General features: G+C 44.4%; 1 protein-coding gene across 1 annotated transcript in view; it reads left to right on the top strand.

The window, feature by feature from the left end:
* LOC135510164 (kinesin-like protein KIF1C) overlaps positions 1–13,694 on the top strand; it is a 108,643-nt gene that overhangs the window by 60,356 nt on the left and 34,593 nt on the right. Inside the window, 7 exon segments of the mRNA XM_064930949.1 lie at positions 1,318–1,466; positions 1,585–1,835; positions 4,515–4,594; positions 6,127–6,202; positions 6,291–6,370; positions 10,217–10,311; positions 10,918–11,001. Coding sequence (XP_064787021.1) covers positions 1,318–1,466; positions 1,585–1,835; positions 4,515–4,594; positions 6,127–6,202; positions 6,291–6,370; positions 10,217–10,311; positions 10,918–11,001 — 815 coding nt within the window.

The raw sequence follows: 13,694 nt of genomic DNA, 5'->3' as shown, positions 1-13,694 counted from the left end.
TCCACGTGTCTGTCTGTCGGTCTCCACGTGTCTTATCTGTCGGTCTCCACGTGCCTGTCTGTCGGTCTCCACGTGTCTTGTCTCGCGGTCTCCACGTGTCTGTCTGTCAGTCTCCACGTGCCTGTCTCTCGGTCTCCACGTGTCTTGTCTCGGTCTCCACGTGTCTGTCTGTCGGTCTCGTGTCTTATCGTGCCTGTCTCTCGGTCTCCACGTGTCTTGTCTCGCGGTCTCCACGTGTCTGTCTGTCGGTCTCCACGTGCCTGTCTCTCGGTCTCCACGTGTCTTGTCTCGGTCTCCACGTGTCTGTCTGTCGGTCTCCACGTGTCTGTCTGTCGGTCTCCACGTGTCTTGTCTGTCGGGCTCCACGTGTCTGTCTGTCGGGCTCCACGTGTCTTGTCTCTCGGTCTCCACGTGTCTTGTCTCGGTCTCCACGTGTCTTGTCTCGGTCTCCACGTGTCTTGTCTCGGTCTCCACGTGTCTTGTCTCTCGGTCTCCACGTGTCTGTCTCGGTCTCCACCTGTCTTGTCTCTCGGTCTCCACGTGTCTTGTCTCGGTCTCCACGTGTCTGTCTGTCGGTCTCCACGTGTCTGTCTGTCGGTCTCCACGTGTCTTGTCTGTCGGGCTCCACGTGTCTGTCTGTCGGGCTCCACGTGTCTTGTCTCTCGGTCTCCACGTGTCTTGTCTCGGTCTCCACGTGTCTTGTCTCGGTCTCCACGTGTCTTGTCTGTTGGTCTCCACGTGTCTTGTCGCTCGGTCTCCACGTGTCTTGTCTGTCGGGCTCCACGTGTCTTGTCTGTCGGTCTCCACGTGTCTTGTCGGTCGGTCTCCACGTGTCTTGTCGGTCGGTCTCCACGTGTCTTGTCTGTCGGTCTCCACGTGTCTTGTCGGTCGGTCTCCACGTGTCTTGTCTGTCGGTCTCCACGTGTCTTGTCGGTCGGTCTCCACGTGCCTGTCTGTCGGTCTCCACGTGCCTGTCTCTCGGTCTCCACGTGTCTTGTCTGTCGGTCTCCACGTGTCTTGTCTGTCGGTCTCCACGTGTCTTGTCTGTCGGTCTCCACGTGCCTGTCTGTCGGTCTCCACGTGTCTTGTCTGTCGGGCTCCACGTGTCTCGTCTGTCGGTCTCCACGTGTCTTTGGCATCATTAAACTGAAGACGGTTAGTTTATCAAATCAATTCTCTGTAATTATTATTACGTGATTAACTAATCAGGTAAATGTAATTAACTAGGAAGTTGGGGCACCAAGGAAAATATTCAGATTGCAAAGTTCTAATTTTCCTAATATAACTTTCAGTCTCCATGTGTCTCTCTCTCTCTAGGTATGCAGACCGTGCCAAGCAGATCAGGTGTAATGCTATAATCAATGAGGATCCCAACGCCAGACTGATCAGAGAACTAAAAGAAGAAGTCAACAGACTGAGAGACCTGCTGTTCTCACAGGGGCTGTCTGAACTACTGGCTGTAACAGGTAACAAACACTGCTGTTCTCACAGGGGCTGTCTGAACTACTGGCTGTAACAGGTAACAAACACACAGAGCTCTGACCCATCTCTCTATCTCTGTCTGTCTATCTCTGTCTCTCTCAGGTGGAGAGGTGAACAACAACAGTGCTCTGGGCTCCTCCCCCTCAGGCCTGCCAACCCACCAGCCAATCACCGCTAACGGCCAATCAGAAGCCCCACAGAACCCTGCCCAAGATTCTAACTCCGCCCCTGACGAAGACTCCACACCTGACGGAGAGGCTGATCACATGACTGATCACATGACGGCGGACTTTGCTGAAGGGGAGGAGCTTGTTGAGACCATCAGTAAAGAGGAGGTGGCTGAGAGACTGGAGGTATGAACCATATCTGTTTACTGTCCTAGACCTCTGTCTCTAATAGTCTACTAGTTTACTGTCCTAGACCTCTGTCTCTAATAGTCTACTAGTTTACTGTTCTAGACTTCTGTCTCTAATAGTCTACTAGTTTACTGTTCTAGACTTCTGTCTCTAATAGTCTACTAGTTTACTGTCCTAGACTTCTGTCTCTAATAGTCTACTAGTTTACTGTCCTAGACCTCTGTCTCTAATAGTCTACTACTTTAGTTTACTGTCCTAGACCTCTGTCTCTAATAGTCTACTAGTTTACTGTCCTAGACCTCTGTCTCTAATAGTCTACTAGTTTATTGTACTAGACTTCTGTCTCTAATAGTCTACTACTTTAGTTTACTGTCCTAGACCTCTGTCTCTAATAGTCTACTAGTTTACTGTCCTAGACTTCTGTCTCTAATAGTCTACTAGTATACTGTTCTAGACTTCTGTCTCTAATAGTCTACTAGTTTAGTTTACTGTCCTAGACCTCTGTCTCTAATAGTCTACTAGTTTACTGTCCTAGACCTCTGTCTCTAATAGTCTACTACTTTAGTTTACTGTTCTAGACCTCTGTCTCTAATAGTCTACTAGTTTACTGTCCTAGACTTCTGTCTCTAATAGTCTACTACTTTAGTTTACTGTCCTAGACTTCTGTCTCTAATAGTCTACTACTTTAGTTTACTGTCCTAGACCTCTGTCTCTAATAGTCTACTAGTTTACTGTCCTAGACCTCTGTCTCTAATAGTCTACTAGTTTACTGTCCTAGACCTCTGTCTCTAATAGTCTGCTAGTTTACTGTCCTAGACCTCTGTCTCTAATAGTCTACTAGTTTACTGTCCTAGACCTCTGTCTCTAATAGTCTGCTAGTTTACTGTCCTAGACCTCTGTCTCTAATAGTCTGCTACTTTACTGTCCTAGACTTCTGTCTCTAATAGTCTACTAGTTTACTGTCCTAGACTTCTGTCTCTAATAGTCTACTAGTTTACTGTCCTAGACTTCTGTCTCTAATAGTCTACTAGTTTACTGTACTAGACCTCTGTCTCTAATAGTCTACTAGTTTACTGTCCTAGACTTCTGTCTCTAATAGTCTACTAGTTTAGTTTACTGTACTAGACTTCTGTCTCTAATAGTCTACTAGTTTACTGTCCTAGACTTCTGTCTCTAATAGTCTACTAGTTTAGTTTACTGTACTAGACTTCTGTCTCTAATAGTCTACTACTTTAGTTTACTGTCCTAGACTTCTGTCTCTAATAGTCTACGACTTTAGTTTACTGTCCTAGACTTCTGTCTCTAATAGTCTACTACTTTAGTTTACTGTCCTAGACCTCTGTCTCTAATGGTCTACTAGTTTACTGTCCTAGACTTCTGTCTCTAATAGTCTACTACTTTAGTTTACTGTCCTAGACCTCTGTCTCTAATAGTCTACTAGTTTACTGTTCTAGACTTCTGTCTCTAATAGTCTGCTAGTTTAGTTTACTGTCCTAGACCTCTGTCTCTAATAGTCTACTAGTTTACTGTCCTAGACTTCTGTCTCTAATAGTCTACTAGTTTACTGTCCTAGACCTCTGTCTCTAATAGTCTACTACTTTAGTTTACTGTACTAGACTTCTGTCTCTAATAGTCTACTAGTTTACTGTCCTAGACTGTCTCTAATAGTCTACTACTTTAGTTTACTGTCCTAGACCTCTGTCTTTAGTTTACTGTACTAGACTTCTGTCTCTAATAGTCTACTACTTTAGTTTACTGTCCTAGACTTCTGTCTCTAATAGTCTACTAGTTTAGTTTACTGTTCTAGACCTCTGTCTCTAATAGTCTACTAGTTTACTGTCCTAGACCTCTGTCTCTAATAGTCTACTAGTTTACTGTCCTAGACCTCTGTCTCTAATAGTCTATTAGTTTACTGTCCTAGACTTCTGTCTCTAATAGTCTACTAGTTTACTGTACTAGACTTCTGTCTATAATAGTCTTCTAGTTTAGTTTACTGTCCTAGACTTCCGTCTCTAATAGTCTACTACTTTAGTTTACTGTACTAGACTTCTGTCTATAATAGTCTTCTAGTTTAGTTTACTGTCCTAGACTTCCGTCTCTAATAGTCTACTAGTTTACTGTACTAGACTTCTGTCTCTAATAGTCTACTAGTTTACTGTCCTAGACTTCTGTCTCTAATAGTCTACTAGTTTACTGTCCTAGACTTCTGTCTCTAATAGTCTACTAGTTCACTGTCCTAGACTTCTGTCTCTAGTAGTCTACTAGTTTAGTTTACTGTCCTAGACCTCTGTCTCTAATAGTCTACTAGTTTATTGTACTAGACTTCTGTCTCTAATAGTCTACTAGTTTAGTTTACTGTTCTAGACCTCTGTCTCTAATAGTCTACTAGTTTACTGTCCTAGACCTCTGTCTCTAATAGTCTACTAGTTTAGTTTACTGTTCTAGACTTCTGTCTCTAATAGTCTACTAGTTTACTGTCCTAGACCTCTGTCTCTAATAGTCTACTAGTTTACTGTCCTAGACCTCTGTCTCTAATAGTCTACTAGTTTAGTTTACTGTACTAGACTTCTGTCTCTAATAGTCTACTAGTTTAGTTTACTGTACAAGACTTCTGTCTCTAATAGTCTACTACTTTAGTTTACTGTGTCTGATTCCTGGTTCTGATGGGTTGTCTAGGAGACTGAGAAGATCATTGCTGAGCTGAACGAGACATGGGAGGAGAAACTGAGGAAGACTGAATCTATACGACATGAGAGGTGAGAAAGGGGGAGAGTGAAGAGAGGAGGAGAGGGAGAGAACAGAGTGAGGACAGTTGCTTTTTTGTATTATAGATGTTGTATTGTATTGTAGATGTTGTATTATAGATGTTGTGTTGTATTATAGATGTTTTGTTGTATTATAGATATTGTGTTGTATTATAGATGTTGTGTTGTATTATAGATGTTGTATTGTATTGTAGATGTTGTATTGTATTATAGATGTTGTATTGTATTATAGATGTTGTATTGTATTATAGATGTTGTATTATAGATGTTGTGTTGTATTATAGATGTTGTGTTGTATTATAGATGTTGTGTTGTATTATAGATGTTGTGTTGTAATATAGATGTTGTATTGTATTATAGATGTTGTGTTGTATTATAGATGTTGTGTTGTATTAGAGATGTATTATAGATGTTGTATTATAGATGTTGTATTATAGATGTTGTATTGTATTAGAGATGTATTATAGATGTTGTATTATAGATGTTGTATTGTATTAGAGATGTATTATAGATGTTGTATTATAGATGTTGTGTTGTATTATAGATGTTGTGTTGTATTATAGATGTTGTATTGTATTAGAGATGTATTATAGATGTTGTATTATAGATGTTTTATTATAGATGTTGTATTGTATTATAAATGTTGTATTGTATTTTAAATGTTGTATTATAGATTTGTATTGTATTTTAGATGTTGTATTATAGATTTGTATTGTATTATAGATGTATTATAGATGTTGTGTTGTATTATAAATGTTGTATTGTATTATAGATGTTGTATTGTATTAGAGATGTATTATATATGTTGTATTATAGATTTGCATTGTATTTTAGATGTTGTATTATAGATGTTGTATTTTATTATAGATGTATTATAGATGTTGTATTATAGATGTTGTGTTGTATTATATACGTTGTATTGTATTATAGATGTTGTATTGTATTATAGATGTTGTATTACAGATGTTGTATTATAGATGTTGTATTATAGATTTGTATTGTATTATAGATGTTTTATTATATATGTTGTCTTTGTCCCCCCCCCCCCGAGAGGGTTTTCTAGATGTTGTCTTTATGTCCCCCTGCAGAGAGGGTATTATAGATGCTGTCTTTTTGACCCCCCTGAGAGGGTATTATAGATGTTGTCTTTATGTTCCCCCCAGTGAGGGTATTATAAATGTTGTCTTTATGTCCCCCCCAGAGAGGGTATTATAGATGTTGTCTTTATGCCCCCCCCTCCCCAGAGAGGGTATTATAGATGTTGTCCAGATATCCCCCCCCAGCGAGGGTATTATAGGTGTTGTCTTTATGTCCTCCCCCCAGAGAGGTTATTATAGATGTTGTCTTTATGTCCTCCCCCTGAGAGGGTATTATAGATTTTGTCTTTATATTCCCCCCCCAGAGAGGGTATTACAGATGTTGTCTTTATGTTCCCCCCCCAGAGAGGGTATTCTAGATGTTGTCTTTATGTCCTCCCCCCGGAGAGGGTATTATAGATGTTGTCTTTATGTCCCCCCCCCCAGAGAGTCTCTGCTGGCTGAGATGGGAGTGTCCATTAAAGAAGATGGAGGAACATTAGGGGTGTTCTCTCCTAAAGGGGTACGACACACACACACACACCTACGCATACACACACACACACTCTAATCTGATAACTGTGTGATCATGTTGTGTCTGTGTGTTCCAGACTCCCCACCTGGTGAATCTGAACGAGGATCCTCTGATGTCAGAATGTCTGCTGTACTACATCAAGGAGGGAGTCACCAGGTTAGTTCAAATACTGGCCCCGGTCAACAATACTGGCCCAGGTCTACAATACTGGCCCCGGTCTACAATACTGGCCCAGGTCTACAATACTGGCCCCGGTTGACAATACTGGCCCCGGTCGACAATACTGGCCCCGGTCAACAATACTGGCCCCGGTCAACAATACTGGCCCCGGTCGACAATACTGGCCCCGGTCAACAATACTGGCCCCGGTCTACAATACTGGCCCCGGTCTACAATACTGGCCCCGGTCAACAATACTGGCCCCGGTCAACAATACTGGCCCCGGTCTACAATACTGGCCCCGGTCTACAATACTGGCCTTGGCCCCGGTCAACAATACTGGCCCCGGTCGACAATACTGGCCCCGGTCGACAATACTGGCCCCGATCAACAATACTGGCCCCTGTCTACAATACTGGCCCCTGTCTACAATACTGGCCCCGGTCGACAATACTGTCCCCGGTCTACAATACTGGCCCCTGTCCACGTCAACAATACTGGCCCCTGTCCAGGTCTACAATAATGTCCCTGGCCCCGATCGACAATACTGGCCCCGGTCGACAATACTGGCCCCGGTCAACAATACTGGCCCAGGTCTACAATACTGGCCCAGGTCTACAATACTGGCCCAGGTCTACAATACTGGCCCCGATCGACAATACTGGCCCCGGTTGACAATACTGGCCCCGGTCAACAATACTGGCCCCGGTCAACAATACTGGCCTTGGCCCCGGTCAACAATACTGGCCCCGGTCGACAATACTGGCCCCGGTCGACAATACTGGCCCCGATCAACAATACTGGCCCCGGTCTACAATACTGTCCCCGGTCTACAATACTGGCCCCGGTCTACAATACTGGCCCCGGTCGACAATACTGGCCCCGGTCGACAATGCTGGCCCCGGTCGACAATACTGTCCCCGGTCGACAATACTGTCCCCGCTCGACAATACTGGCCCCGGTCGACAATACTGGCCCCGGTCTACAATACTGGCCTTGGCCCCGGTCGACAATACTGGCCCCGGTCAACAATACTGGCCCCGGTCAACAATACTGGCCCCGGTCGACAATACTGGCCCAGGTCTACAATACTGGCCCCGGTCAACAATACTGGCCCCGGTCTACAATACTGTCCCAGGTCTACAATACTGGCCCCGGTCTACAATACTGTCCCCGGTCGACAATACTGGCCCCGGTCAACAATACTGGCCCAGGTCAACAATACTGGCCCCGGTCAACAATACTGGCCCAGGTCAACAATACTGGCCCCGGTCGACAATACTGGCCCCGGTCGACAATACTGGCCCAGGTCTACAATACTGGCCCCGGTCAACAATACTGGCCCCGGTCAACAATACTGGCCCCGGTCTACAATACTGGCCCCGGTCTACAATACTGTCCCAGGTCTACAATACTGGCCCCGGTCTACAATACTGTCCCCGGTCGACAATACTGGCCCCGGTCAACAATACTGGCCCCGGTCTACAATACTGGCTCCGGTCTACAATACTGGCCCCTGTCCACGTCAACAATACTGGCCCCGGTCTACAATACTGGCCCCGGTCAACAATACTGGCCCCGGTCAACAATACTGGCCCCGGTCTACAATACTGGCCCCGGTCTACAATACTGGCCTTGGCCCTGGTCAACAATACTGGCCCCGGTCGACAATACTGGCCCCGGTCAACAATACTGGCCCCGGTCTACAATAATGTCCCTGGTTCAGGTCAACAATACTGGCCCCTGTCCAGTTCAAGAATACTGGCCCAGGTCAACAATACTGGCCCCTGTCCACGTCAACAATCCTGGCCCAGGTCAACAATACTGGCCCCTGTCCAGTTCAAGAATACTGGCCCAGGTCAACAATACTGGCCCCTGTCCACGTCAACAATACTGGCCCAGGTCAACAATTCTGTCCCCGGTTCAGGTCTACAATACTGCCCCGGTTCAGGTCTACAATCCTGGCCCAGGGCAACAATACTGGCCCTGGTCGACAATACTGGCCCCGGTTGACAATACTGGCCCCGGTTGACAATACTGGCCCCGGTCGACAATACTGGCCCCTGTCCAGGTCGACAATACTGGCCCCTGTCCAGGTCGACAATACTGGCCCCTGTCCAGGTCAACAATAATGTCCCTGGTTCAAGTCTACAATACTGGCCCCGGTCTACAATACTGGCCCCGGTTGACAATACTGGCCCCGGTTGACAATACTGGCCCCTGTCCACGTCAACAATCCTGGCCCAGGTCAACAATAATGTCCCTGGTTCAGGTCTACAATCCTGGCCCCGGTTCAGGTCAACAATACTGGCCCCGGTCGACAATACTGGTCCCGGTCGACAATACCGGCCCCTGTCCAGGTCAACAATAATGTCCCTGGTTCAAGTCTACAATACTGGCCCAGGTCAACAATACTGGCCCCTGTCCAGGTCAACAATAATGTCCCTGGTCAACAATACTGGCCCAGGTCAACAATACTGGCCCCTGTCCAGGTCAACAATACTGGCCCAGGTCAACAATACTGTCCCCGGTTCAGGTCTACAATACTGCCCCGGTTCAGGTCTACAATACTGCCCCGGTTCAGGTCTACAATCCTGGCCCCGGTTCAGGTCTACAATACTGGCCCTGGTCTACAATAATGTCCCTGGTTCAGGTCTACAATACTGGCCCAGGTCTACAATAATGTCCCTGGTTCTGGTCTACAATCCTGGCCCTGGTTCAGGTCTACAATCCTGGCCCCGGTTCAGGTCAACAATCCTGGTTCATGTCTACAATCCTGGCCCCGGTTCAGGTCAACAATCCTGGTTCATGTCTACAATCCTGGCCCAGGTTCAGGTCTACAATCCTGGCCCCGGTTCAGGTCAACAATCCTGGCCCTGGTTCAGGTCAACAATCCTGGCCCCGGTTCAGGTCAACAATACTGGCCCCGGTTCAGGTCAACAATACTGGCCCCGGTTCAGGTCTACAATCCTGGCCCTGGTTCAGGTCTACAATCCTGGCCCTGGTTCAGGTCTACAATCCTGGCCCCGGTTCAGGTCAACAATACTGGCCCTGGTTCAGGTCTACAATCCTGGCCCCGGTTCAGGTCAACAATACTGGCCCTGGTTCAGGTCTACAATCCTGGCCCCGGTTCAGGTCTACAATCCTGGCCCCGGTTCAGGTCTACAATCCTGGCCCCGGTTCAGGTCTACAATCCTGGCCCCGGTTCAGGTCTACAATCCTGGCCCTGGTTCAGGTCAACAATACTGGCCCTGGTTCAGGTCTACAATCCTGGCCCCGGTTCAGGTCTACAATCCTGGCCCCGGTTCAGGTCTACAATCCTGGCCCCGGTTCAGGTCTACAATCCTGGCCCTGGTTCAGGTCTACAATCCTGGCCCTGGTTCAGGTCTACAATCCTGGCCCCGGTTCAGGTCAACAATACTGGCCCTGGTTCAGGTCTACAATCCTGGCCCCGGTTCAGGTCTACAATACTGGCCCTGGTTCAGGTCTACAATCCTGGCCCCGGTTCAGGTCTACAATCCTGGTTCATGTCTACAATCCTGGCCCCGGTTCAGGTCTACAATCCTGGTTCATGTCTACAATCCTGGCCCCGGTTCAGGTCTACAATCCTGGTTCATGTCTACAATCCTGGCCCTGGTTCAGGTCTACAATCCTGGCCCCGGTTCAGGTCAACAATCCTGGCCCTGGTTCAGGTCTACAATCCTGGCCCCGGTTCAGGTCTACAATCCTGGCCCCGGTTCAGGTCTACAATCCTGGCCCCGGTTCAGGTCTACAATCCTGGCCCTGGTTCAGGTCAACAGGATATCAGACTGAGTGATGTAATATCATATTATTCTCCCCCAGGGTTGGTCAACAGGATGTGGATATCAGACTCTCTGGTCAGTTCATCAAGGAACAACACTGTGTCTTCTACAGTCACACCAACCACCAAGGAGAGGGTAAGACTGTGTGTGTGTTTGGAGTAACGTATTTCAGCGTTTGCATGGTTGGGGACACATTTGGGTTGTAGTGTGTGTGTGTGTGTGTGTTTGTGTGGGGTAGTGACATTATTTCTGTCTCTCTCCGTCTGGAAAAGTTTGCCGGGAAATCTGTCAGGTATCGTTTCTACGACAACATTCCCTTGCGTCTCCATGGTGATGCCATCCTCATTCCACACTCACGTTTCCTGAGACCTCCTCACCCTCCACTCCCATGTGTGTGTCTGTGTGTGTGTGTTTCATACACTTCCTCTAGTACCTGTGTGTTGTCATATTGGTTATTTAAGTGGAAGGAACCAGACAAGTGTCAATTCTAAAAGTGTTTATTGTTTCAGTGTTGAGTGAACATTGAAACCTTTATTGTTCCAGTGTTGGGTGAACATGGAAACCTTTATTGTTCCAGTGTTGGGTGAACATTGAAGGGCCTTTTCTGGAGTTGGACTTTGTGTTTGCTAGTTCTAAAACATCTCTCTCTCCCTGTGTGTGTGTGTGTGTGTGTGTGTGTGTGTGTGTGTGTGTGTGTGTGTGTGTGTGTGTGTGCGTGTGTGTGCTCTCTCGCATGTGTAGTCATAGTAACCCTGGAACCTCTGGAGGGGGCGGAGACTTATGTCAACGGGAAACAGATCACAGAAGCGCTGGTGCTAAAACAAGGTACACACTCCTCCGTGTGTGTGTGTGTGTGTGTGTGTGTGTGTGTGTAAAATACTTGTCGTTTCATGTGGATGTTCTGTTTACTGGTGTTGTAAACCTCATCCTGTGACACACTGAGCAGACAGCAGCACACCTGGCGAAATGAAAAGCATTCAAATTGACCTCCAACAACTCAAGAACTGTGTGGAATTCCACTTCTCACTCATCACTTTGAGTTCAACTGTTAAACTATATGAGATGAGATTGGATATACTAAATCATTTAGTCATCCTTATAGCGATTCACTATTTCCACCACTACTGCAGTCACTACTACTACAACTACTACAACTACTACTGTTACTATTACCACTACAACTACTACTACTACTACTACTACTACTACTACTGTTACTATTACAACTACTACTGTTACTACTACTACAACTACTACAACTACTACTGTTACTATTACTACTACAACTACTACTGTTACTACTACTACTACGACCACCACAACAACTACTACTGTTACTACTACTACTACAACAACTACTACTGTTACTACTACAACTACTACTACTACTACTACTACTGTTACTATTACAACTACTACTGTTACTACTACTACAACTACTACTGTTACTATTACTACTACAACTACTACTGTTACTACTACTGTTACTACTACTACTACAACTACCACAACAACTACTACTGTTACTACTACTACTACAACAACTACTACTGTTACTACTAATGTTACTACTACTACTACAACTACTGCTGTTACTACTACTACTACTACTACTACTACTACTGGTACTACTACTACTACTGTTACTACTACTACTACTACTGTTACTACTACTACTACTACTACTACTGTTACTACTACTGTTACTACTACTACTACTGTTACTACTACTACTACTACTACTGTTACTACCACTGTTACTACTACTACTACTACTACTACTGTTACTACTACTACTACTACTACTACTACTACTGGTACTACTACTACTACTACTACTGTTACTACTACTACTACTACTACAACAACTACTACTGTTACTACTACTACTACTACTACAACTACTGCTGTTACTACTACTACTACTACTACTACTGGTACTACTACTACTGTTACTCCCACTGCTACTACTACTGTTACTACTACTACTACTGTTACTACTACTACTGTTACTACTGTTACTACTGCTACTACTACCGTTACTACTTCTACTACTAATACTATTACTACTACTACTACTGTTACTACTACTGTTACTACTACGAAGACTAATGGTACTACTACGACTATTACCGCTACAAATACAACTGTTACCACTACTACTACTAATACTTCTGTTACTACTTCTACTGCTACTACTACTACTGCTACTGTTACTACTGCTACTACTACTGTTACCACTACTACTACTAATACTTCTGTTACTACTTTTACTGTTACTACTACTACTGCTACTGTTACTACTGCTTCTACTACTGTTACTACTACTACTACTAATACTGTTACTCTACTACTGTTACTACTACTACTACTTTACTACTGTTACTACTACTACTGTTACTACTGTTACTACTGCTACTACTACTACTTCTACTACTAATACTATTACTACTACTACTACTGTTACTACTACTGTTACTACTAAGACTATGGTTACTATTACCACTACAAATACAACTGTTACCACTACTACTACTAATACTTCTGTTACTACTTCTACTGCTACTACTACTACTGCTACTGTTACTACTGCTACTACTACTGTTACCACTACTACTACTACTAATACTTCTGTTACTACTTTTACTGTTACTACCACTACTGCTACTGTTACTACTGCTTCTACTACTGTTACTACTACTACTGCTACTACTACTGTTACTCCCACTGCTACTACTACTGTTACTACTACTACTACTGTTACTACTACTACTGTTACTACTGTTACTACTGCTACTACTACCGTTACTACTTCTACTACTAATACTATTACTACTACTACTACTGTTACTACTACTGTTACTACTACGAAGACTAATGGTACTACTTTTACTGTTACCACTACTACTACTAATACAACTGTTACTACTTCTACTACTACTACTACTGTTACTACTACTACTACTAATACTTATGTTACTACTACTACTGTTACTACTACTACTGCTACTGTTACTACTGCTTCTACTACTGTTACTACTACTACTACTACTACTACTACTGTTACTACTGCTACTACTACTGTTACTACTGTTACTACTGCTTCTACTACTGTTACTACTACTACTACTACTACTACTGTTACTACTACTACTGTTACTATTACTACTGTTACTACTGCTACTACTACTGTTACTACTGTTGCTACTAATACTACTGTTACTACTACTGCTACTAATACTACTGTTACCACTATTACTACTACTACTACTACTACTGTTACTACCACTACTGTTACTATTACTACTGTTACTACTGCTACTACTACTGTTACTACTACCGTTACTACTACTACTACCAGTACTACTACGAATACTACTACTGTTACTACACCTACTACTACTAATACTAATGTTACTACCACTACTATTACTAATACTACCATTACCACTACTAATACTACTATTGCTACTACTGTTACTACTACTGTTACTACAACTACTGTTACTACTACTGTT

Source organism: Oncorhynchus masou, chromosome 23, assembly GCF_036934945.1.
Source record: "Oncorhynchus masou masou isolate Uvic2021 chromosome 23, UVic_Omas_1.1, whole genome shotgun sequence".
In the NCBI taxonomy this organism is placed as follows: domain Eukaryota; kingdom Metazoa; phylum Chordata; class Actinopteri; order Salmoniformes; family Salmonidae; genus Oncorhynchus; species Oncorhynchus masou.
Note: the sequence above shows the minus strand (reverse complement) of the source record. Positions and strands in the feature narration are given on the sequence as shown.